This window comes from Engystomops pustulosus, chromosome 10 (assembly GCF_040894005.1).
Source record: "Engystomops pustulosus chromosome 10, aEngPut4.maternal, whole genome shotgun sequence".
NCBI lineage: Eukaryota > Metazoa > Chordata > Amphibia > Anura > Leptodactylidae > Engystomops > Engystomops pustulosus.
The window spans coordinates 98,193,973-98,221,491 of record NC_092420.1 but is presented as its reverse complement, the minus strand read 5'-3'; the positions used below and the strand labels follow the sequence as shown (position 1 = coordinate 98,221,491).

The window sequence follows — 27,519 nt, the reverse complement described above, 5'->3', positions numbered from 1 at the left end:
ATATTTTTTTGTATGGACCATTCATAAATTTAATATATGAATTGTCATTGTGTCACAGGAGGATCCTTTGGTCTGCTGTTGCAATACCCAGTAAGACCCCTTCACTCATCCCCCAGGCTCATGACTCACGGACTGCAGAAAATGAATGACAATGCAGCCGGCAGATTCTCATGCTTCTCATTTATTCACTTAATATAAAAAAAATCTTCAGAATGCATCTTAGCACAATATACAATACTTGAACATACCTTGTGTGAAAATAAAAATCTACACCTGGAACAATGCAGTGTCAACAGACATACAGACCCCATTGTTCATGCACAAGTCAGTGGCCCCACTCCAGATACAGGGTAGTCACTTATTAGACCAGAACTTCAAAACATCATACAAGCCGAGACATAAGATTATAGTTTCTCAGGATGCGTGACTTTTTTTTTTCCTTTTGTTTTATTAGAAAAAGCTGCACATCAAAATAATTAGTTATTATAATAATAACAAATACATAAGGACCACAAATTTCAGAGCAATACAAGTTTTGCGGGAGTGGGGGGGGGGGACAAAAATAGATGTTTCATTTTTTTCACATTCGGTACCAAGGAATGAGTTCAATCAATTAGTCTCTATAGAATTTTACATCCCCTCTCGCATTTGGTCTAGCCATGGGTTCGGTATGTCTTTTGGGGGGTCACTGTTCAGGCTGGCTCTCTAATTAATTAAAAAAAAAAAAATTACAAGAAAATGCAACTCTCATCTAGAGTTTTCTACACAATCAACACCACCAATGACAGGCAATGTCAATTAATATAAATTAATAACTTACAAAACAGTACATTATTTACATAATAGATAATAAATACACTGTTATAAACAGTAAAGTACGTGTTAGGCAGTGCAATAAAAAGATGGTGTCGCCAATGAAGGTCGGAAGGAAGTGAGGAAAAAAAGGGGAAAAAAAATAAAAAAAAAGAGTGGGGTCATGCAGAACTTGGTATCCAACACACATCACATTATTACACACTGCCTCCTGATACATTGTCCTCGATTGTAGTGAATGCACATGAATAAAAAACAAAAAAACAACAAAAACAGCTACCTCTTATTATATTGTGCAGAATAGGTCAAGAGAACCCGACTTTATAAAAAAAAAAAAAAAATCTCAACACGGAACGAGCAAATATGAAATGATTTCAGGTTCATGGAAGGGGAAAAAAAAGAAACAAATAAAAAGACAAAAAAAAAAAAATGACACTGACCAGAGAAACAAGCTCTGTGTGTGCGATAGAGAGTAACTGCGATAGAGATCACATATATTGCCCACGATAAAAAGGAAGACTGCTTCTCTCAGGAAAGAGGATTTCAATATACACATTATTCTTTGTTCAGCTTACACTAAAGATCGTGTAATTATTAGGCATTTCAGAGACAATGGAAGTTTTACAAAAAAGGCACACACGTCCTCAGACAGTTGGACAGGGTTTTTTTGTTTTTTTTTCGACAAAGACCTACCAATTTATAATTTCTAGTATCTATCAGGTTTTTGTTTTCATAATTTCACGGTATAAAAGAACAAAATTCTCTCAGTTTTGTGTCATTTTGTTTTCTACAAACAGTTTGACTTTTTTTTTTTTCGTGTGTTTTTTATTTTTTCCCCAAGCCGTTGATTTCTTTCGCTCTTCCACCTTTCGGAAACGATGCCGAATGATAAGAACGTCCATCATCTTGTTAGTTTCCTGAGCTTCCTTGCACTTCAGCATCCTTAACCACAACTCCACTGACGAGCAGCAGGAAAGATCTTTTAGCCAAGGCTAAAGCCAAAGCCTAAGATCGACATTACATGCTTGTCAAAACAAGACAGCTTAGCACGCGTTCTCTCCCAGAGCCGACCTATGTGTCCAGAGGTGACGTATCGTCTGTCAGTATTTCTGTGTCGCCCTCTGGAGAGTCCTCAATTCCCGGATCCACAATATGGAGCGTCTTGGTGCTACTGTAATAACTGATACAGTCCCCCTCTTTATCGTGACCTTCCGAATCTTCTTCCTCCAGAGTAAGCTCGAAATGGAATTTCTCCGACACTCCGGGGCAGTCCTTATCCTGCTCATCCAAAAGAGGAGAAGGACTTTGAGGTATCATGCTTTGGTACCAGTTCCTATTGTCCTCCAACGTATCCAAAATATCCTGAGCATCAGGCTGCACCAAGTCTGCCCACGTTTCCCACAATGGATGGACGATATAATCGATGAACCCAACCTGGAAGCAAAAAAAATGGGGGAAACATTGGTATTCGATATTGCCAAACTGTAAACATGCCCTCGTGTCTCTGCAAACCCTATCATTCTTTAATACTTCAAATGTATTCAAAAAGTTAAGCTTATGAGTATTTTTTATTGTTATTTTCTTTAATCTAGCCTAAACCCTGTTATCCCCAGAAAAAGTCAATAGTTTTTAATATTGGACATTTTTTTTTTTTACCAAAACCTAATTGTTTGACATCCTAGCGAGCTTCCTCATTCAGGGACTCTGCATTAGCCATGAAGCAGAGCTATTGCAAAGAGATGATCCCTCTCTATACAACACGGTTTCCTATTATTTTGGATGGGAACAACTAGTGGCTACTTATTGACCAACCGATTGTCCTGATGGGGCAGCCTGCAGTAAAGTTTAGATTTCCTCCATGACACGATGGTTGGTGTAGGACCGTACCTGTGATTTCTCCACAGAAGCTGTGTGCTTGTCACACATGGGGCTGATCTCCATGCCTCGCTCTCGCTCCTTGTCTCCTTGCTGGAAGAACTCTTCCATTATCCTGTCAGTCCATTGCCGATAGAGCTCCAGAGATTTTGTGGGATTGCTCAGGTCAGCACAATGCACCATATTCCTGAGGACCTGCAATAAGAATAACAACACGTGAGCTGAGTATATGGTCGTTTTACCATCTAGGAAATGCCTCTACAGGACGAGTAGCAACTATTTCCTGACGTCTAGTCATGTCTATGTCATTCCTGCAATGCTGCCGGTAAATAATATTCCATCTTTCATCAGAGTATCCTGGAAACCAGAGACCTTAGGAAGAATACCTGACCTGCTAGGCACCGGCTTGCACTTGTGTGAATGGTCTATTGTCTGATAATTCCACTAGTGTGATTTCATAAATCCATGGATAATTTCTGATCTCCCCAGAGATCCTGAGCTCAGTGGTGCCAGAGCGGCGGGCATTAGCGGTGGCAGAGATGGAGCTGAAGGGCTCCAGGAATGAGATAAATCTCTTTCTAATTACCTGTATGCGATCAGTGTAGTTATCGAGGAGGAGAACGCCGGAGCTGGTGACTTTCTTGGTTTCCACCATTGTCTTCAGGTCAGCGAGCAGGCTCATGTGCTTGGACATGTCTGTTGCCAGAACCTATGAATACATAAAGGAAAACATTTAGGAAATGTTTGAACGGATTGGACCCTTTTTTTTTCTAATTAGCCTTAATGACACTTGTTCCTAGTTCTTACCATGTCAATCACCATTTTCCTGAGGGACTGCCTCTGCTTTTTGGAAAGATTCTGAAATATGTCGCAATGTTCTTCCTGTAAGAGCTTAAATCCGACCGCGAGATGGTGATTCTCCAGTACAGACTCGTCGTTGTACATAAGTGCAAGTTCAGAATCTGGAAAAGAATTTGGGGGTTGGTATAAATTCCTTTATCCGGTTCATGTAACCTTCATATAATCGAACTATAATAAACATAGACCAACAGCACCTGTACAGGACTAGTTAGGGCAAGCGTCCTCAATGCTGTACCTCACAACTAATATGTTCTCCTTGCACCTTCCGTATACACATGCATGCTTGGCTTGGCTGCCTCCACTAGCCTAGCCTCACCCTTACTATCAGTCAAGCTAAAATCCAACACCCCAATTGTTGGTGGCTTTTCTAATGGTGACCATGATGGGAATTGCCTAAGGTGTTCCCTTTCTTAGACAACAAGTGAAACAACCAAGCAACAGAGTACCCCCAATGTGAAATATAACGGAAAGTCTAATATTTGTATCCTCTGTTGTCTAGATATTGAGTAGCTATATCACCCATATGCTGGGTGCTCAGACTTAAAATGATGTAGTAGCTGAAACATCCCCTGTACACAATATGCAGGCAACAACTTTGCAGAAGGGAAAGAAATAAACTTACTGGTATTGATAAGAAACTGATTGGAGACTCCGGGGTGATCTACGTCATGGATCGCAGCTGCAAATATTGCGGCCAGAATTTCTAAGTCAGTAAAGACGGCCTGAAAGAAAAGTAAAGAGGATTACTGCCAAGAAATCAGATAATTGACCACTATAACTTGTATATCCTGTCCCCTTCCTGTTCTACCCACTAGGGGGCGCTGAGATACCAGTGCAGGCAAATAATAGAGAATGGGCATCTGTGCTTTCCTATTCCTAACCTGACATGTTAGGGACTTGAGTCCTGTCCCCAGCACTTACATCTAGAGCTGGAGTAGATAGCAGCACATGAGTGGACTGTGTAACATCAGCTGCATGGAGGCTGTTGTGATAGGCGACGTCGGAGTGATAGTGATCTTCCAATGTCATTGTGTAGGTGATCAGCGTATCGGTCGGGATCTTGAATGTCTTTAGCAGATCCCTCTCCTGAGATAGAATAAAAATACAAATCAGAAATCGAGGATAAAACATAAAAACAAAAAAGTTCATGAGTCTGGGAGCGAGGTGCGATAGAACCTACCTGAAATATAGCGTACATGATGCAGGTCAGTGGTCTATTGCAGGAGTATCCCGCCACCTTGAAGATGTTCAACCCCCATTTGTTGAGGTCCTCCAATTCCTGAGAACGAAATCATCAGATTAACGCATAGAAATTAGAAAGGGGCATATCTTTAGTTCATTTATACAGAATCAACCCCCCTAACCCCATTTCCAGGCAGAAGAAACTGTAAGGCTGTATTCACATGTGGAAGATGTTTGACAAGTCTGGGTTTGTTTCTACATGATCACTGCCCCCTAAGATTGTCTGCACATCGGCTGTTGGGGTTTTCGCTCCTTACCAAGTCTCCTCGTCATATTTCATCACATCTGATCTATGTGGTCACCAATATCAATAAGTCTCCATTATGTCTCCTATAGCGGAGGCACAAAGCTTCCCTAGAATCCTTAGCGTATCCACACAATTGTTCACCAACGTCTACCGTCTTTTCCATTATAAAAACAGTGTATTATGGGAAACATGGAATACATTGTATTTCATCTGAGATTATTTAAAAATGGAGGTTACTCTGGACCTCGAAGTAAATGTCTGAAGTACTGAGATTAGACATTGAGGGCAGGACCTTCTATCATTGTATACATTGTATCTGCAGGAGTTCCGGAATGTCCTCCTCATAGTCCTGCCATGTACCTTAGACAGCAGATCTTCATGCTCCGTCTTGACACCAAATCGTGACATGCTGGTGTTGTTCAGGCTGGAGCTGTGCATTAACTTCTTGACTCCGCTGATCTGCGTCATCAGCTGGTGCCGCTTCTTCTTCTCTCTGTCTTTCTGTGTCGGGGATGGGATCTCCACATCGTTTTGTTTGTCTGAAAACAGAAGATTTAGGAAGGTCATTCTTCTGCAAAATCTTATGACATTTATAAGACAGATTAAAAAACTGGCAAACTACAAGCGATGTGAGAAAACTGATAAATATGGACACCATTATGTTTCCCATAGAGAAGCCACAGAACTTTCCTACAGTCCTGAATGGAAGATCTTTGATATATCAGTGGATAACCAATAGACTATTCCTGTGTATTGGATACCTACAGTACAGCCCCTGGTCGAGTTGTATTCTCAGCAGTTATGGTTGTCACCCAGCTTTCCTAGGTTCAGATATGATTACATGATGATGAAACAGAACTTGATGTATTGGGGAGTCACATTTAGGATCCTGTGTGCAGAGGGTTTAGGAGATGTGTACACAGGGTCAGAGAAGCCGGGGCTGGAGGACAGGCTGCAGAGGTATGATAAAGTAGGTTATGGCATCTCCCGTGGGCTCAGCCATCTTTGCCAGGCCCCAGATATATGCGCTTGCTTTTTAATTAAAGCCTCTGTACAATAGAGAATAATTGAGCTGATCTGCAGCTGTGTCTGGAGTGCTGCAGTACAGAAAGCAGCTATTATTCACTTGCGCCATCACTTTGACAGTAATAGGTGTTTCCCTCTGGGCTGCAGCTTAGACGGGGAAAATTGATGAGCACTTCCTGCATGGAATCTCCTGGAGAGCGTGTGAAATCTCTAGTCATCTCAAGAAGCAATCCCAAGAAAACTGCCCACAGCCCATTGGACGGAGAGACGGATCCTGGAGGTTTATAGATAGTGTGATGTCACCATCCACATCCCAGATGACATGTCAGATGTCTCCTTCCAAGCAAGGAATTCCCCATACGTAACTCTTACTCATATCCTCTCCCGCTAAGCCCGGTGCCACCCCCTCTGGAATTAAGAAAATCCTTAAATCACATCGCAAATTAATTTTTTTTCCTCTCAACCACTGGAATTTGCACAGATGGAGGTCAGCCATTTCTAAAAACTGAGAAAGTGTTGATGATGAGATCACAGGCATCTATCTATCTATCTATCTATCTATCTATCTATCTATCTATCTATCTATCTATCTCATATCTATCTCATATCTATCTATCTATCTATCTATCTATCTATCTCATATCTATCTATCTATCTATCTATCTATCTATCTATCTATCTATCTATCTATCTCATATCTATCTATCTATCTATCTATCTATCTATCTATCTATCTTCTATCTCCTATCTATCTATCTATCTCATATCTATCTATCTATCTATCTATCTATCTATCTATCTATCTATCTATCTATCTATCTATCTTCTATCTCCTATCTATCTATCTATCTATCTATCTATCTATCTATCTATCTATCTCCTATCTATCTTCTATCTCCTATCTATCTATCTATCTATCTATCTCCTATCTATCTATCTATCTATCTATCTATCTCCTATCTCCTATCTATCTATCTATCTCCTATCTATCTATCTCCTATCTATCTATCTATCTATCTATCTATCTATCTTCTATCTATTTCCTATCTATTTATCTCCTATTCATCTATCTTCTATCTATCTCCTATCTATCTCCTATCTATCGTATCTATCTATTTATATCTATCTATCTCCTATTTATCTATCTATATCTATTCATCTATCTTATCTCTCATATCTATATATCTATCTTATCGTCCATATCTATTATCTATGTAAATCTATAGAATCTCTCCTATTTCTATTTATCTATTAAATTATCTATTAAATATCTTATTTTCTCTTATCTATCTATGTCATCCCATCTCTCTTCCTCTATATGACCCCTCGGTGGTCCACCACTGCTGTTTGTATAAAAACTTCTGGTGATGAGGTCCTGTACCAGTATGTGAAAGCTGCAGAAAATCAGCTGTCTCCTTACTTACTAACATCACTCTGGACCCAGTTTACTGTCCCCTATATTTCCCAAAATATATATTTTGAATCCATATTGGTCTATGGTCAGTAAACAGGAGAATTTTCTATGCTTCATGTAGCTGGTTACAAGTCACCTGAATTAGAATTTTTCTAATAGAGATCCTCTGTTGTTGGGAGAATTTTATTTGGATTAATGGATAATAATGGAGGTGATATGGGTCTATTTAGATCTGATTCACACCTGACCCTGAGTGCGGGCTGTGTGCCATCTGTCGGCGCGTCCCCTGTATTGTATATTTAACAAATCTGAGGGAGTTCCCATGGAATTCCGCTGGAATAAAGAGATCCACCTGCCTGCAGCGATTTAATAATGGTCATTTAACAAAAGCTGTGTCAACCCCGCAAAGGATTGTGGGTATGCAGCAAATCAAAGGCGCCCTTACCAAGGAATGTGCTGGAGATATACTCAGACACCTGGTTGCCTGAACGGCTCATTTCGGAGAGGTGGGTGAGCTCCCGATTCAACATCCTCTTGAACTGTAGAACAAAGAAAACGTAACATTTAGTCACATACACAAGATACTGTATACATGGCCCCATGAGAAGACCATTCATTATACAAATTCCCCCCTACAGACCCCAAGAAATAGTAACATATAAACCTCTAAACGCCATTTCCAGACCGAGGATATGACAAGTCCTAAAATCCTAAAGTTCTTTGTGATTGATGAGAACGATTGTCTAATGGCAGATACAGGACGATCACGTGACGCTGCCTCAGCTTTATCATGTACAGAGCAAATATCGCTGCTCTAATCACATTTCTACAATGCATAGTCCCGGGATATCACTTCATGGAGCAGATACAAAATGCAGCAAGACAAGCAAAATAATCTAGATAATAGTCATTTAAGGCAAAGGTGGTAATAAAGAACGCTCAAACTGCACGAAGGGAAATGGATGATCAGGCAGAACCGTGCACGGAGGTTTCCAAAAATATACACGCTCCATCAGACCGAAGGACAGATTGTAACAATGTAACAGCATACAGTGTAATGTATATCTAGCAACATTGTATACTATTCATTCATTACAAGTATATACATAGACAGGAAAACGTTATATGATCGTGGGGGTCCCACATCTCAAATAAAACCCACCTTGATGTAGCCCCAAGACACAGAAAGCAAATAATTTGCTTCAGGCATTTTGGAATCGTCTCCAGATTTAAAAACAGATCCCTTGCAAAGAATTCAGATCTCATACAGAGGAATTCCAAAGCGATCAGGAGATCCCAGGAAATCTGTGGTGGTGGGAAGCAAAGAGATAATCCTCAACCGCTGGGACATAGCTCCCGGATCCCAAATGTCTTTAGCCCAAGGAGGAGAGAGCCCCTTAATTCCATGGTGTGGGCAGGGACAGCACAAAGGATGCAGCAGCAGCGGCGGCAGTGCGAGTGCAAGCACTTAGTGCCCATCAGCCGTCCTGGTTTTCGTGGGGATTCTGTATCACATTAGTCGCGCTCAGCTGAGCAATGCAGTGAAGTAATAATTATTCGATGGTGAGGGGGCTGTCAGTCTTGGTGCACCATCGCTCCGAACGGAGAGAGAGAGATTAAGATGGTGGAAGTCCCTGCATAATTGAATAGAGCTCCACCACCCCTGTAGGTGGCACATCTCAGCCTGGGTATTTAACCCTTCGCTCGGCGCCAGGGAATCGCAGGAAAACAATTTTTTGGCTTAGGAGATGCCCAGATTGATTATTTGGCGCGTAATTCCGTATCCACATCCACATAACAGGTCACAGTCATCCGAAACATCTGCCGAGCTCAGCAGAACGGTCCAGTCATTAAAAAGTGCATGTGATTTCTATGAGGGTTTTCACAGCTCGCACCTCACGCCAGTGACACATAATCTATTAATTACGCGATACAATGAGGCGAGAGGGACAGATCCACATTTTGGGATGCTCTTGGGATCTATTGTTTTTGGCTGTGTTAAATAATTCAGTTTCAGCTGGTTGAGGATGACATCACCCCCCACTACACCCCCCACCGCTTGCAATCTGCTCTGTTCGTGGGAAACCTAGAGATGCAGTGTGCAAATCCCTGCAAAACCCGGGAGCCGCTTCGAATCCAGCCAATTTAAGGAATATTGCGTTGTCATGGCAACTGCATCACACGGCCCTCCACACTGTACGGCTCCTGTTTAGATGAAATCATTCATTAAATATGGTGTTCCTGCAAGAATTCTCACTGTGGGATTCCGCGGCATCCCCCTTCCTTATTAACCCCTTATGTCACCCCTTAATGAGCGCAGGTCTCCACCTTTCTCGCTGCGCACATTAAACAAGGATGGCTGGGCTGCAGTGCCCTAAATTCCTGCCTCAAATAGCTGACCCAGTTTTCTGCATTTCCGCAAGAAATTTACAAGACCGCGAGTTCTGGTTTGCGCTTTTTGCAAAGGTCAGCTGCAGAGCCCGGGTTGGAAAGACTCTAAATCCCAGCATTGATAGGAGGGCATGCTGCAACATGTAGTGCTTCTGTTTACCATCAGAGCACTGAATGCCTAATACTCATCACACATGAATGGGCAGTGACTATAAGGCTAACATCGGCGCTTATTGGGTCAAGTCATGTATTGTGCACAAATTCTGGAGCTGGTTTCCATAAAACGAGTCATCCAGCAATCAGGTGCTGCCCAGTACATCCCAAACCTACACAGACTCCTGTTCTCAGGGAAGAGCAGTCCTCATCATGGGAACATGGGGGATACCTGGTATACAAGGCTGATATGGTGCATTGCTCATGGAAGTACCCGATCATATAGCAAATTAAAGGAACTCTACCATGAAAATCCATCATCATAAACCATGATAATCATCTTCTATTTGTTATCCATTGCCTCCATCCTTCTAAAATCAACATTTTAAATTACCAGAGCACTACCAGAGCCCCTCCATGCTGTAGTTTCACAGGCTGTTATATTGTGCAGGGGCACTTCCCCCCTCCCACTGTGAGATTACAATAAGCAGAGAGATCGGTGAAGTGCTCCTGCAGTTTAACAGACTGGGAATCTGCAACACAGAGGGGCTCTGGTAACGTCTTTCAGGAGTCCTTCGGGCTCATTTGCATGATTTTAAAAGTTGAATTTAGAAGCAAGGAGGCCATGGATAACAAATATAAGAAGATTTCCACAGTCCCGGTGCCTGGATCTATGAGTAAGTGTCCCTGCTTTATCCTGATGGATTTGTCTTGGGAATATGTCAGTGTCCGGGAGATCCACCTCAGTTATCTCCTGCTATTTGAAGGTCCATTTTCATCCACTGGTAATAATAATGTTATTGTGTCATCCATTGGATCCTTATATGAAGGGTCACGGTATAGAGGGATGCATCACGTTCACCTGTCCGAGTGTAAGAGGCTGGAGAGATTCTCCCATTCACCTAGTTACAGTGTCTCTGCTGGAATCCCGCTGCCATTTGCTGGAGATCCCCACAGGGGGAGGTCACGTTGTGTTGTCTGCACAGATCACTGAGCAATTTTCTGTGAATATTCATTTAATGAATTCTCGGCTAACAGAGACTGACAGAAATGGCACAAAAAAAAAGGATAAGCCGTAAACCTGGAGGACGTTCGGCTCCCGACATTCGGGACAGATCCGGAGAGTCAGGTCTCCCTTTCATTTTTGGGGGTCTTCTGTAAATGTCGTCTTAGCACCGATGACTAACACAAATCATTGACATTCATCAGATGTAACGTGCGTCTGACCTACATGGGGTTTCCCCGGCTGAAGTTTTACGTGCGAATTCTGATAAAACCACAACATTTAGGAGGGCTGAGATGACACCAGAGACCTCGTGTAACCTTCTTCATTCACTCACGGGCCCATTAGTATGACGGCGACAACGTATAGATGATGACTTCATCTCCTCTCTGTGTGCAAGAGGTAGTTCTATAGAACTTCCCATTAAAATCAGAAACTGACTTGGAAATGTTACTATTTAAAGTGTACAAGATTACAAAAATGTGACTGCTTTGTCCCTGAAGCAGTGCCACCCCTGGACACAGGTCGTATGTGGTATTGCAGGTCATCCCCATTGATTTCATGTTAGAATTCATGCACCCTCGTCCTTCCGCAGAATGATGGTTACCTGTGGATGGATTTTCCAAGGATTTTTGACCGTCCTTCCACAGTCTCTTACTGCAAGCAGCATTTAAAGGGAGAATTTCCCGTAATAAAACTACGGTAATGGAATTACCAGTTAAGCAGCGGCGTGATGCAATGGTCAGGGGTCAGCGAATGTGCGTCTTTTACATATTGGATGTATTTGGTGCCATAGCGGCGTCCTACGCAGCGGTGTAAAGATAGATGGAGTTACGCGAGGCCTCCCTTTGATGTGCTATCATGTCAGGGAGCTGTGTGGCCTCGGCACACACTACTCATAATCACAGGCAGGCCGTGCAGGAAGCGGTTTACAGACTTCTCTCATTTTATGGTTCATGTGGGTTTCTGATGACGTTAATCGTTTTGCAAAACTCTTGCAGAATAAAGCAAGACTGTGTGCGGCTGGGGACAAGAAGCTTGTGCATCCCCCTTCCCCCAGGCCGGGCCAAGTCCTGGACTCCTGCACACATCACCCCGGCCATTTGGCTGCGCCGTGTCACAGGCTGTGAGAGTCTCCGCTTTCCCACACTGACTGACAACCATCTTGAAATGTCATTTAGTGTCTTGCAGATCTGTGCACACAGCTGGCCGCTGCTGTCTCTGGAGCTCAGTACATACAGAAGAAGTATAATATCACTCATGCCTCAACTAAATGACTTATCCTTGGCTCCTGGATTTACACCCCTATGGAAACTTTTTGCACGTCCTGTTCTTCCATGTTATCCGTAATTATTTCCAGCTGTTACACTGATTACACGACTTTTGGAATATCCACCCAATGCCCATAATGTCAGATATTCCAAGATACGCTTTAATAGTCTTGGAAATTTTGTGACAACCACTATGAAAAAACAAACTGCAATGGCAGCAATGCAATGGTTGTCGCCAGAAATCAGGTTATAAAGGGGGTTTACCTCATTAGAACAACATGGATACTTGAACTACAAATTCACACGGAACCTGTTGACAAGGGTGGTCTTTCTGATCCCATATGGTCCTTTTAAGCTATAGTTTAAGTCAATAAACATCCCTATACTCCTCTGTTACATCAGCACTTGGTGGTGACAGGGTGGCTAACCATGACCCCTTGTCTTATGTGGAACTACAAATACCAGCATGGACTACATCACCACAAGGTGTACTTTTTACAGTTGTTAAGCCGGACATGGCCGGGCTGGACAGAGCTGCAGGAGATCCTTACAATTGTAGTTCTACACGTCTCCACATGGTGAGGACGTGATCTTACAGGCAGGATAAAGGAAACCAAGCTTAGTTGTTATGGGCTGGAGAATGAGTCTTGTTATCTTACAGGCAAATCATATAGCGGAGCTGGGGTGCAGTAATAGAAGACTAAACAACCTGGCAGCAGGCGGAGGAAGCGGCACGTATTAGCGGGCAAACTATCTCCGCTGGCAGTCTAACAAAACAAATGATAGCAGCACGCTGTGCAGAGAGGCACATAGGCTCCTGGCCCTGAGCCCAAATATAGCGTTAGAAGTGACTGACAGAGGCCGTAGATGGATCTCCTTAATGGCCTGTACGTGTCTTTTAACCATGCCGAAGGCAAGTCATCTACGCCTTTGCCCCTGTTGATGACAGAAGTGCCCCTTCCTATTGTCTTGTGTCGGACTTCCTTTGTTTCACTGTTTTGCGGATAGATACACGTCCTTTGAGGTGGATTCCCGGGCAATGCAGAGGAACAATTCTTTCTGTGCCTTTGGTACCAATGTCACGTTTTGTCTTTCTTGGAAACTTCCTCTTCCAAGAATTTTACCGTCAAGACAACGGCGGATCTACGGGAACATTCACTCTATGATTTAGTTTTCTTTGTTTTTCTCCATTATAGAAGCAGAACAACAAATGGTGGACACGTATAGCCCCACCCCAGCACATTGTGGGAATTTTTTTTTTTTGTCTTAGGGCCTGGTAGTAACCCAGCACTGAATATACGGAAGGCTTAATGGCAAATATAAGAAGGGCTAACTATGTACAGTCTTCAGCCAATGCCACATCATGGAAGAGTCCCGGCTGATACGGCCTCAGCCACACACAGAACCTTACACATGGATTTCCTCAGTGCCAGGCGGCTTCTGCCAAGTACCAACATAACGTCATAGGTCATCGCCCAGCACAGGCCTTAGATGGAGCTTGTACATCAACTGCTGTCAGAAGATTAAAGTAGCTCCCATTTTCCTTATCAGGTACTAGGCCTCCATAGATAGTTTGTATTTGGTCTGCGATGGTCGGAAACTTGGACTGGCTAGGTTTTTTCTTCTCCAATTCTATTTTTACCCTGAGAGATAAGCAATGGAGGAGCGGTCTGCGAGGCCATGTCAGTCCTGTTCAGCTGAGCGCATGTTATCGGGGTATCGGCACTGGGATTGCTCAAAACTTTTTGACGGATTGGAGGAAAGATGGAGATAAGTGGCTGATTATTGTGCCACTTACCTCATAGGAAATGATAAAATCAAGCACAATCTAAGCTGTCAGGCAAGGGTCTATCTGAAGTTTATGACCATCTTAAGATGCTTAGTATCCGATATGGCAGGGATATACAACATGAATATTCAGTCCTATTCCTGGATGATGTTCAGGTCTAGTAAGGCAATTTTTAATTTCTCTTTTGCTGTAGCCTGGGCTTCTAATGCTCATTTCTTCTGCATGTAAAGAGATTACAAAGGAAGTAATTTGCGCAGTTTCAGCTATCTATTGTGTCCTGTGAGTTAACGCAGCTTCCTTCCCCACTACCTTCCCAGGTCAGAGCCGGGGTCGTATTTGTTACCGCGGACAGTGGCCATGGAACACAATACAGGAATCCATGAGTCGCTTTAAAAATACGGATCCAATTATTTCTGTTGTATAGAAGGTGCGGACATGTTTTCATGTTGGTACCCAGAATCCTCCTGGCGCTGTGTACCATCATATTTACACAGTAATTTTAATTATGCACTCAAAACAAAATTCTATAATAAAAAACTCTACTCTACTGGCAAAACACATTTTCCAAATTCCTTCCCTGGTTAATTAACTGGAGAAAATCAGGAAAAAGAAAAAAAAAAACAGGTCGAACAAAAAAAGTATTTATGCCGCGAGTAACATTTCCAAGCCTCCGGTGCAGCTCCCTGGAAGTAAAAATCCGGATGGCAGTTGCCAAGCTGTCATGTTACATGCTGACTTATGTGTTTAGACCCCGCCAGGGGACAATGGCTGCATTCAGGGGTCTGGCGGAGGTGTCACCAGGCTGGACATTCATCAGACAACCTGAAAGCAAAGCAGAAAGCTAGCGGCCCACACCTCATCATCCCCTACAGCAGCAACTCAGAGTCAAATAGTCTAGAGCCACCTTCGTATGTGGCCCAGTCTGACATGTCAGGGAAGCCACGGAGTTATAACTGCATAAAACAACCATAGAACTTTATATGAATGAGTTATCAGCTCTGCTACATTTGTTAGGGTCATGGGTTAGGCAACACTGGATTTTGATGCGGCATGGGTGCTGACTGGTCCTTCTTTTATACCACTCATGTCCAAGATTTAGGGTCCAGAATTGCATCATTTCTGCCATGATTGCAGTAAAATCATGCGAGAATGCCGCTGCGTAAAACATTACGACAATGTGTGAATTCACCCTAAAGCCACTAGCGATTTCAGTCCAAGAAACTCACTCCTTGCGCTGGAGGGATTTCCTAGACCAAATCTTGAACCACTGAACTCACACGCTCATTCCAGTTCGGTCTGGGAAATCCTGCCAACGCATAGAACAAATTTTTCAGACCAAATTCGCAAATGGGCAACATATCTAAGACCCAATCATTTTTATCTGAGTTAATGACAATATTTTGGAAAACGAATTCAGATTTATGGTATAGTTCGTTAGCTTTGGACGGCCACCATTAAACCCCAGAGTAATGCATTGTATACTCCTGCCCGAAAGTCACATTTCATTCTACGCCATCCTTATTTTCCATATACATCATTAATAATCACTCCCTACCAATCCTGTGCACACAGTCCTCGCAGTTTGCAGGCAAAGCCCTTTTTTTTCCGTACCCGAGGTCAGATCCAAGTTCCAGACTGTGAAATTGTGATATTATTCGTTTCCCTACCACCGACATTACACTGGCTTCCTAAACAATAAATACCCACTGGGTGTTTTCTTTCCACATAGAACAAGGTCCTTGCATGGAATCTAATGTCTCGAAATGTCTTGAATCAATTTGGCTAATCCCCTGCAGTCTGAAAAGAGACGAGGCTTTTGTTGTTGCAATCATAGACTCTTCTACCTAAGTCAGGAAGGAGACAGGAAACTGGAGTCACACTTAGCAGCTGTGTCTTGCCCACTCTCCTACTGCCATGACGTAGATTGGCCGGGGTAACGCCGGGCCAGGAACTCAGGGAGCGAGGTGTCAGGAAGGTGGGTCACATTTTAGAGTGTTATTGGAGCAAGAGGGGGTCCTGTTCATTCTTTCTACTGGTTTCTAATCTCTTCCTCTTATTCTTTCCCAAAACATCCTGTTTTCAAAACAAGTGTCTATGAGGGTTTGATCACTGGCTGCAGAGTATTACCAGGGGCTGCGTAATATTATCAGGGTATATGATACCATCAGGGAGAACGTATTATTACCGGGAACATATAATATTATCAGGGCTGTATAGTGTTATTCTATCAGAGCCATATAGTATTATCCTAATATAATCAGAGTAATATAGCATTATAATATAATAGGGGCCAGATGATAACATTGGGGCTATAGAGTACTATCAGGGGCAACATAATATTATCATGGTGATATGATATTATCAGAGGGAACCTAATATTATCATGGCCACATAGTAACATCAGGAGAGAAGTCTTTATTATTGGGGCTATATTGTATAACAGGAGGGATCCATATACCATTTTATTATCAAAGGTCACATAATATTATCGGGGCCATATAGAGTAACCACGGGTCACACAATATTAATGGGGTCACATAATAGTTTTAGATGGCTTCTTTATGCTTTAGTTACTGTATGAAGGAATATGGGAGAACCCCAGCAAGTCATATGTACAAATATAATATTTAGACTATAACCATCATTCTTAAAGGGGGATGAACCCCTCGTGATGACTTTTGGAGATGTGCCTCATCTATTTTCCTTAAAGATGACTCCCCGATGCTACCATTGATCGGTAATTACCAAACCTTTTCACTCTATATATTGGGATGAGCAGAAATCTCTTAAGAGCACCTTAACTACAACTCTGCAAAGTGTAATGATCAGATGAGGATTGGAGCGTGTAGGGCTACATATTATAGATCACTGATGTAAGGAGGGGAATACATTTTGTAATGATGAATTGTCTATTATTGAAGCATCGCCCATGTAAAGGCTGATTGCTTCATCGCCCACAGTATAAAGTACAATCTGCGGCAAGACTTGACCACTAATCACCCTGATATTAATGTATCAGACAATGTGTCAAGGTGCCATTGACTGAAGGGATGTGAATGTTTAGTAAACTTTTGGCAATCCCAAGACTGGCATTCACCTGCTGGGAACAAAGGCTTCACTACTTCACTGCTTCAGTGAAAAGCAAAACCAGATCCGCAGCTTCGTTCTCAAGAACTTCACGCAGTAAAGGGCAAATGACATAAAAACCCGGCCCTGACATAATAACTATACGACAATAATGACGAATGTTTATCTGGCTTCTGCTCTTTCCAAGAGGTGCGGAGAGGTATGGAGATTGCGTATGACACAAAGTTTACTAATCTAAACTTTAACCTAAGCCCCGACAACTTGTTGCAGAAATTTCTTCACCTCCATTGATGTAAATCGGGCAGATTGTGCAGCGTGTGCATGGATTTCTGCAAGCCCCATGTAGATGAAAGACAGGCTAACATCAATACATTTTGTGAAACAACCATAAAATTATTTCTGCTGATATTTAACTCTTTTGGGCGACTAACTTTCTAGTATGATAATGTTATAGATTTATCTGTTGGAAACCACTTTTAATGCATAGCGATATTACAAATGGTAAACTGAACCCGACTGGCATTTCACACCCAACTGCATATTCATCAACCCGAACTTTAGCTATCTACAAAATTCATATATATATATAAAACCCAGCTAAGCAAATCCCAGTATTAATATAGTTTCTAGCTGAAATCATAAATCTGCTACATTTGCAAAACCAAACTTTAATGCGTTCATAAAATCCAGCTATGCTACATCTATAAAATTCAGCTCGGAAAGATACATAAAATCCAGCTCTGCTACATCTGTAAGAGCATTCACTTATTAGCTTAGCTCCTCCACGTCTTGATTTCCTTCGTATATTCCCAAAAAGAAGAAGTCGGGGAAAGTCTGTGCAATGTGCCAAGGTCTCCATAATGCCAGAATAATGGCTAAAAGAGGCTCCCTGAGATCTATAGGGAACAGCTATAACATGCACTAGACTTACTGTTTCTGAAAGTTCGTTGAGTAATAAATTGTTGGAAACTGTTGAAATTATTGCCTGAAAATAACAAACTCACATTTGCTCAGCATAAGCATAAGTCAGACCTGATCTACAAAGTTACCAACAATCCTCAGATCTAAGTATCATACCTGTAAATGATGCAAGTCAGACCCTCTCATCTACTGTAATGCACACAGACAACTGCTAGATCACCGAAGAGTCCCTCAGGATTTGTATCATATAGCAGGGATCAATAAAAAGTAACTAAAGCGAAGCCCTACAGCAACAATTGTATCCTGTAATGCTAAGAACAATAAGACACGCGCATATATACATTATACTATAGTAATGCCACTGCTCTGCTGCTCTGACCATCTCATTCAGGCTCCTGGTAGTACAACTTTTCACAGTATAAATCACTGTAATTCCTGCTTTGTATTCAAGGATTTGTAATAGTAAATCACTATGAGCTGGATCCCCTTCTGTTCATATACATTTACCAATATTCTAGTAAATAAACATTTACCAGTAGTTTCACAAAACTTTGCAAACCAATATTATAGCAGAGCAGGAATTCATCCAAAACCGCATCATATACATAGTGCTCTGCAACCCATGACTTTCCAGCACATGCTGAGAGTTGTAGTTTAGCCAGGGCTGGAGAGCCACATGGATGGAGCTGGATACACGCACTGTGAGTAAGGAGTCTTCCATGTGCAGAGACATTCCTTGGGATATTTCATGGACAGTATATATGAATAGTTCACAACACACATATAGGACATTGCTGGTGGACTCCGCTGGACCCTCACTCACCTTATTTGATGCCATCTCACTGACCGATCTGTACGTCTGTATTGTTTCCAGCTGATCCAAGCACCAGTCCAACTCTTCCAGAGTGTCCATGGCAAGTTTCTGGTAGGAATCCTCTGCAAACAAACACATGGACATATATTCAGGCTCCAGGCTCTGCATGGTGGCTTCAGGTCCTCCAGCGCAGCTGAGACACACTGTACTGTAAGCTGAACAATGCTCCTTCATCATGGGCAGCAGCAGCAGTGGCAGCAGCCTGTCCTCTCTACTGTTCTGCACTAGTCTGAGCTCCTCACAAGCATTGCCTGTTTTCTATCAAACCCTGTGCTGATGTCAGATGAGAACAAACTTCCTGCATGGGGTGGGAGGATCATCAGCCTGAACACTGGCTGCTCACTTCTCCAGCCCTGCCAGTCCTCTGCAGGCGCTCTACACTTCTCATAAGTATTAATCACCACTCTCATACATTGGGCAACACAAAGCTTTCCAGAGTTTCCGTATATTATAAATCCTGCCACTCTAATGAGCATATAATACTTCATATATCATGCATAACCGGGTCTCCATGAGTGAGCCTGTGACTGCTTCACATGGAGGGGGAGGCTATTAACTGGAAAGGAGAAGTACAGAAGCCTCCAATTCTGGAGAAGGAACCGATGTGGGTAAATAAAAAACAAACGATTACTTTTTAAAATTGTGTCTTCAATGGGTCATTTTAGGACTTTATCTGTCATGGAGTTAACTCCTAAATCTCAGTCTGCTTACAGCCACCATTGGGGGGAGCTCCAGAGAATATTGGATACGGTTCAATCAGTTTAATGTATACACTGCATGCAGTAGGTTTCTGAGCTCCCCTTAATGTAAGGTGAAGGCTGATAAGTTACTGCTATGGCTCGCAAGGGAATTTTGGGGCTTTGTATCAGATCAATTGAGGTATATCTATTTTATAAAGAAAAACTAAATTGTCACAGAACGGATCTACAGTATTTTGTTAGAGACTGAGATTCCTATGGAAGGGGATGTACATCTAATGACCCCAACATTAGATCGCTGCTCCTGAGCACCAGAGGATTGTGCTGGTTATGACTCTGCTCCATTCAGCGGCCATAGGACTGATGACAACTGCTGACCAACGTATTGTACATAGACCGTGCATAGACATGGAATGGAGCAGCCATGTGCATGCGTGGTCACTTCTTCAGTGCGGTTTCTGTGTTATGGAACGAAAATCTGTGCCATGAGGACACAGCAGCATCACATGATCATTCACAGACGTGTCGTACATATCAATGAGGTATATCACATGTAACCACAGGGCTGCATGTGCTGCTGCAGCGGCGGCTGGTAGAGATTACTTTACTATGTACTTTAAGCCACCAGTTCACACACCTGTCAGTAATGCAGTATTACACATCAGTATTGCAGTATTGCCAAACAGGGGGCGTGCAAATAGCCTCCAGCTCTGTGGATACTAGAGAAAGTAACCCTGTGTCTACAGTCCCATGAGTTTCCCGTTGATACTGGAGTATTATTCAGCGCACATCTGCAGAGCGCGCACCCATATGCACAGACTCGCCGCGCTCATTGGGTCCATGTGCACCTGCTGTGCGTTTATTACATGCGTCAGCTTCTCCTTTTGAAATGTGTTTTGCTAAATCTTTCTGTAACCCTTATGTCAGACTGTAAAACCAGATGCTGGAAAAAAAAGGGAAAATCCAAAATTTCTACCTGGTTCTATAAATATGTTCTAAACTATGTTTCCTACAAGTCTGCCCCACTAGCCTGCAGTGATATGAGGTACCGTGGGGGAACCTGTTAGAGCTCCTGCACCCTCCCTGTATTACCGAAGTACATTGTGTGTAGACTGTGTAATATACCACTAGGTCATTGTATGAGATTCTGAAATCTTATCTATACAGTGAAGAAGTAACCAAACGGGAGCATCTTGTCAGATCCAATATAGCTGGCACTTTATCTTCATGTGCATGTATATTCATTCCTGGGTAAAAACATATACACAATCTGTAGCTGACAGACATACAGCTATTCCTCCTATCACCTACATGAACGTGCAAGCTCGGCTCAAGCAAACATGCGTGTTTCTTCCATGTGGAATATCCAACGTTTGTAACAAAGTATCGGTCATGTGACAGCCCAGAAGGCTGTCATGATCTGGCAACGTATGGGCGCAACCATCTTGGCTGAGATTGTTGCCTCCCCGTGACATCATAGTGGGGAGCAACAGTCTTTATAAGACTCGAGGCTGTATAGTTTCTGAAGATCTGCTGCAAGGGCACATTGTAATAGATCATGTGTGTGCTGTAGTATGGCAGTATATGGCTGGATCAATCAGGCAACCCAGGGTTAAAGTAACCTAGGGGATGTAAAAAATACTATAAAAAGTAAAATAAACAGATATAAACTCAAATCACCCCCTTTCCCTAGAGATGATATAAAAATAAACAAATAGTAAAAATCATAAACATGTTAAGTATCGCTGTGTCCCAAGATGTCTGATCTATCAAAATATAACAACGGTTATTCCTGGCATTGAACCCTGCAATGGAAAATAGCACCCAAATGCAAATGCATTTTTTCACCAATTTCACTGCATTTGAAATTTTTTCCCACTTCCCAGTACACGGCATGGAATATTACTAAAAATACAGTGACTATGAAGTGCAATTTGTCACTCAGCTCTGTACATGGAAAAATAAAAACTATTACATATTATAGATTTTTGAAGATGGCCGTGGCCGTTAAGGGGTTAACTTTTTGTCAGTGTTGGTCAATGAGGATGAAAGCTACTAAACTGCTCCACACCAAATGATCCTAATACAATATGTGAAGCCTCTCTGACTCCCTCAGTACTGCACATGGTATAAGCCTTTGGGTGCTGCTCTCCTATCTCCTGTATAAGCCTTTGGGTGCTGCTCTCCTATCTCGTGTATAAGCCTTTGGGTGCTGCTCTCCTATCTTGTGTATAAGCCTTTGGGTGCTGCTCTCCTATCTCCTATATAAGCCTTTGGGTGCTGCTCTCCTATCTCGTGTATAAGCCTTTGGGTGCTGCTCTCCTATCTCCTGTATAAGCCTTTGGGTGCTGCTCTCCTATCTCCTGTATAAGCCTTTGGGTGCTGCTCTCCTATCTCGTGTATAAGCCTTTGGGTGCTGCTCTCCTATCTCCTGTATAAGCCTTTGGGTGCTGCTCTCCTATCTCCTGTATAAGCCTTTGGGTGCTGCTCTCCTATCTCCTGTATAAGCCTTTGGGTGCTGCTCTCCTATCTCCTGTATAAGCCTTTGGGTGCTGCTCTCCTATCTCGTGTAGACCTCTGATGCCAGCGTGGTGTGAGATCCGCTGTGTTGCTTTAGTATAATCCTGGGTAAACTCAGGCTTGGAACATGTATGGTACATTGCATCCCACAGTCATCAATCCCTAACACTGCTGATCCTGTGCTGGGGACACATCACATAAAACAGATGTATGAGGCGTTCGCCGGCTGCAGAATTTGTTCTGTTCTCTGTTCTTACATTCCTGTTTCTCCATACATTTTTAATCTCTCTGCTTCATACTGATAGTGCCCTGCTCCTGTGTGCCTGGAGTTCTGTCTAGTAATGTGCACGGCTGATATAATGAGATTCTGCGGCTACATCTCCTATAGGGCAGTAGTATGGGATACATGCTGGTCCTTCTATGGTGAAATAATGTGATTGAATCTTCTATGTTGCACTGATGCCCTCTACTACTGGGCACTATTATGGGGCACTGTGATTGAATCTTCTATGGGACAATATCGCGGGACACTGGGCACTATTATGGGGCACTGTGATTGAATCTTCTATGTTGCACTGATGCTCTCTACTACTGGGCACTATTATGGGGCACTGTGATTGAATCTTCTATGTTGCACTGATGCCCTTTATTATTGGGCACTATTATGGGGCACTGTGATTGAATCTTCTATGGGACAATATCGCGGGACACTGGGCAGCTCTTCTATGAGACACTGGTTAAATGTTCCTATTATGGGGCACTTCCACTACTATGGGGAACTATTATAGGGCGCTCTGGTTAGCACTGGCTGAGGTTACTGTAGTTGGCAATAAACATCTGAAAAAATGGTTACCAGGAACATTTCCAGTGTACATATTAGGTGGCAGCGCACCCATCTGTTTCTCTGTTAGCGTTTGTGGGCATTGTTACTGAGGATAACAGGACTCGCTTGTGTCAATGCCACCTGTTTACTTCTGCCATAAGTCGGAGGCTTGTGACACAGGAGGATCTAGACACTTAGGACGAGAGGTTAGAAAATGATGACAGCTGACAGCGCTCATGGGACTACGGACTCCTGTAACACATGTGGGGAAGCCAAGTGGATGAGTTTCTTCACAAGCAAAGGCAGGTGTCCATCGTGGCATTAGTGGTGCCCTGCTGTCCTGGAGGTGGTTAAAGTGGCACCAAATTTAAACCCATTAAATGAGCAGTCCCCCCCCCCCCCGTACAGCCCTCTAAATAGTAGCAATGAAAACGTCATCCCATCCAACAAAAAATGAGACCATACATATATTTGTACACTGCAGTATTTCAAAGTTATAAGTGCCAGAAGATGTCAAATTTAAGAAATTTTTTTATACTAAAGGTTTTTATTTTTTTAAATCTATTAAAGCATATTAACACCTATATAAATTTGGTATCCTTGGTACCAACCCAAGGAATAAAGTGGAGGTGTCTATTGGAACAAAAATTGAAAGGCATAAATGCAGAGCCTACAAGAAAGTGGCACATGTAGTTTAATGAGATAAAATCTGATGACAGTGTCCCTTTAACATCTCAGTTTTGTGCAAAACCTGTAAGGTGCTGCCTTACTATCACATGGCATTATACTAATGTGGCAGGGAGCCCAGGGTGCAGTTCACCCATACATACAGTATGAATACAGGATACAGTATGGATACAGTATGGATACAGGATACAGTATGAATACAGTATGAATACAGGATACAGTATGGATACAGGATACAGTATGAATACAGGATACAGTATGGATACAGGATACAGTATGGATACAGTATGGATACAGGATACAGTATGGATACAGGATACAGTATGAATACAGGATACAGTATGGATACAGGATACAGTATGAATACAGAATACAGTATGGATACAGGGTACAGTATGGATACAGGATACAGTATGAATACAGGATACAGTATGGATACAGTATGGATACAGGATACAGTATGAATACAGGATACAGTATGGATACAGGGTACAGTATGGATACAGGATACAGTATGGGTACAGGATACAGTATGGCTACAGTATGAATACAGGATACAGTATGGATACAGGATACAGTATGAATACAGGATACAGTATGGATACAGTATGGATACAGGATACAGTATGAATACAGGATACAGTATGGATACAGGATACAGTATGGATACAGGATACAGTATGGGTACAGGATACAGTATGGCTACAGTATGAATACAGGATACAGTATGAATACAGGATACAGTATGGATACAGGATACAGTATGAATACAGGATACAGTATGGATACAGTATGGCTACAGTATGAATACAGGATACAGTTTGGATACAGTATGGATACAGGATACAGTTTGGATACAGTATGGATACAGGATACAGTTTGGATACAGTATGGATACAGGATACAGTTTGGATACAGTATGGATACAGTATGAATATAGGATACAGTATGGATACAGGATACAGTTTGGATACAGGATACAGTATGAATACAGGATACAGTTTGGATACAGGATACAGTATGAATACAGGATACAGTTTGGATACAGGATACAGTATGGATGCCTCTTTACAGTGTATCACCATTCAATCAATAAAACCCGACTCTGTATTTCGCTGCCAGTTTAATAAGTTATGACTCCGGGGGGTGATGCATGGAGGAGGCCAGACCTGCCAAGGATTGCAGCTTCAATGGTGTAAAACAAAATACGACATCATGACATATCGCAAATTTCTCATCAAACATCCGCTTGGCGGGGTCACAGGGCCGGATGAATGAGCACATTACATATTTGGTCATTAGGATTCGGTATGTTTTGCTGATGTGGAATCTATTAAACTCGGGCAAATAAAAAGCTGGCACTCGCTTGGGTCTTAGCTCTGTGTGCGTTTCGTAGCCACTTCCTGGACTTAAGCAATGTTTATTATTTCATTCACGGCCTCGTCTCTACACCCAGCAGCAGTGGTATTACACCATTACGGAATAAAACGACCTAAAGTTCCTTTAATATGGCACCAACAGACCCAAGTGCCATGACAGGACCCCAAACTGCCATACACTGGTCCGCAATGTTTAGTTCAGTGATTTCAGGCTCAGTAGAGGTTTGACGCACCGTTCCTCAAAGTGATGATTGACAGAAGATCTCCACCTCCAAAATCACTACTTGATATCACATGTATTCATCTAAACACCTCCTCGGTTCCTGGCACTGCTGTCAGTCCTAGTCCTTATAAACCAACCATCCAACCATAAGGTTGTCTCCCTTAGGACACTTATCCCTTCTCCACAGATTAGAGGAATGGTGTCAGAGTGCTGGTGGCCTGATCACAAGGACCACAAGAAAAGACGATCAGTCCCACAGAGTCCTCTCCACGTGACTGACCAAGACTACATTCACTTCTATGGGACTTCAGCCTCCTGGCAGCCACATAGAAGTCACACTTCATTCACAGGAAGGATTTAGTGAGACTTTTAGCCCTACCATTTGTGGAAGGTCCTAGCAAAATGACCCCCATGGATCTGACACTTATTCTCCGTCCTGTAAAATGCAGCTGGAGAAAGGGAGTAGCCTACGTATATTGTGCGCTGGCTATTTTTTATGGCCGCTTTATTAAACTTTATTTAAACTGGGGTCAGGTTTAGCTGTGTTTTTGCATTAGTGATGGCCATGAAGTACGATAAGACTGCACCATCTAAATATAAATCCATGCAGATTACTCGCAGTTACTTCTGCAATACTTCTTCCAAATACTTGCGCTGCCTTGTGTCATCTGCAGAGAAGGTACGAGAAATGCGATCTACATGAAGACCACAGCCGTGTGATCTGACCGCATCACGCTGAGTCCTGGACCAGATGGGGGAAACGGATCTGTCTTTCCTGTTGTATCTTATTTTTGGTTGTACTTTTGTCCAAGGCTCAGAAGTGTATGAGAAAAACTAATGTAATAAATATACAATTCTAGCCATAAAATAACATTCGGTGGGGGGGCATTCATCATTGGGTGATTTGTCTATGGTTGGCGCGGTTTTGGTGCACTTGTGGTACAAATGCTGTTTTGCTACTTTCCATAAGGCCAAATGACAATGAGGACAATGCAAAGTCACTTTATGATAGACCCTGCTGGAGCCAAATTCATTATTTGCTTAGACTCATTTCCACAACACTGAACTAAAGTCATGATTTGCGATTTGACCCAAATTTTTGTTTAAGCACAAAAACTACTTCCAAATTTATCAGGACCAATTGCTCCATAGTGGGACATGTGCGCCAAAAAAAGAACTTTTTAACGACAAAGGCAGAAAAAAAAACAATATCATGAGAAAAACAAAAACAAAAAAAAAATACAGATACAACAACTTACATAAGACTCACTTGATGAATTCAGATAGAACAGATAGAATTGACGCTTTTCGACGCCTATAGCGTCTTAATCATAATCATGGGGAACGCGTCAATCCATTTGTGTCTTCCATATTAACCCACTTCTTGTTAAATAAAGACAAGCCTCTTATTGGACAGTTTTGCAATGTTTGGTCATGGAGTCGAGGACTTGAAGGCGTGCACCACTGCATGGACTTGGGAGGCGAATCGAGGTGATTGGGTGAGCGAACCAGACATACACATTTTTTTTCTTTGACTTTTAATTGTTGACTTTATATAATAGAAGCAGCAATGAATGCGGGAGCTACAAAGGTGGCACCTAAATAATGGCTGCTATAAGGAAAGCAATGCTTTATACTCCATATACTGTCTGCTCGTTACATAGGGGCCTGTTACACCTCCAGGATTGGTTAAGGTTAAAGGGTGGGAGGCCAACCACAAGATATGTTACTCCAAGTACCGGACTCCCGCTCCACTACCAACAAATGTTGGCAAGTTTAGGGATGACGGATGTAGTCGGGATGTCATTCAGCCTCTCCAACCTAATAGCTGTGACGCAGCCTCCATTTCTGTGCTATAACAAGGCTGGTTTCTATTCAGGACTCTATTCTGGGACTCTGAGTCTGTAGCCATATTGGATGTCACTCTGCAGCATCCAACTGCACTGTCTGCCTAGAGGATGAACCGTAGACCATAGAATTGTACTGTGCCGATGCAAATGCTAAATATCTTCTTGGACCTGTTTTTATTAGTTCATGGACTGGGGCAGACTCCGGCAGTATATATATAATATGTATATTACAGGCATATTAAGGCTACAATCCAGCTGATTTGTACCCATAAAGCCCAACCATGCATTTGCTTTGGGCTGCAGAGGTCAGGATGCACCAGGTTTAGGCACCAGAGGAGAAGCAGGATACAAATGCTTTAATCTGTATCAGCA

General features: G+C 42.4%; 2 protein-coding genes across 12 annotated transcripts in view; one reads left to right on the top strand and one right to left on the bottom strand.

The window, feature by feature from the left end:
* The window catches only part of LOC140104207 (uncharacterized), a 540,921-nt gene that overhangs the window by 89,303 nt on the left and 424,099 nt on the right, over positions 1-27,519 (top strand). The window lies entirely within an intron of this gene.
* The window catches only part of PDE4B (phosphodiesterase 4B), a 302,693-nt gene continuing 275,547 nt past the window's right edge, over positions 374-27,519 (bottom strand). For 6 of the 7 annotated variants that reach the window (XM_072127634.1, XM_072127635.1, XM_072127636.1 and 3 more), the window contains 10 exons: positions 18,917-19,029; positions 7,924-8,017; positions 5,399-5,577; positions 4,730-4,828; positions 4,471-4,635; positions 4,172-4,271; positions 3,496-3,650; positions 3,275-3,397; positions 2,701-2,883; positions 374-2,247 (listed from right to left, as the gene is read on the bottom strand). In XM_072127634.1, the coding sequence (XP_071983735.1) occupies positions 1,885-2,247; positions 2,701-2,883; positions 3,275-3,397; positions 3,496-3,650; positions 4,172-4,271; positions 4,471-4,635; positions 4,730-4,828; positions 5,399-5,577; positions 7,924-8,017; positions 18,917-19,029 (1,574 nt within the window). In that variant the 3' untranslated portion in view covers positions 374-1,884. Of the gene's footprint in view, positions 2,248-2,700; positions 2,884-3,274; positions 3,398-3,495; positions 3,651-4,171; positions 4,272-4,470; positions 4,636-4,729; positions 4,829-5,398; positions 5,578-7,923; positions 8,018-8,640; positions 9,418-18,916; positions 19,030-27,519 lie in introns of those variants that run through there. The other variant, XM_072127640.1, reaches the window with a different exon arrangement.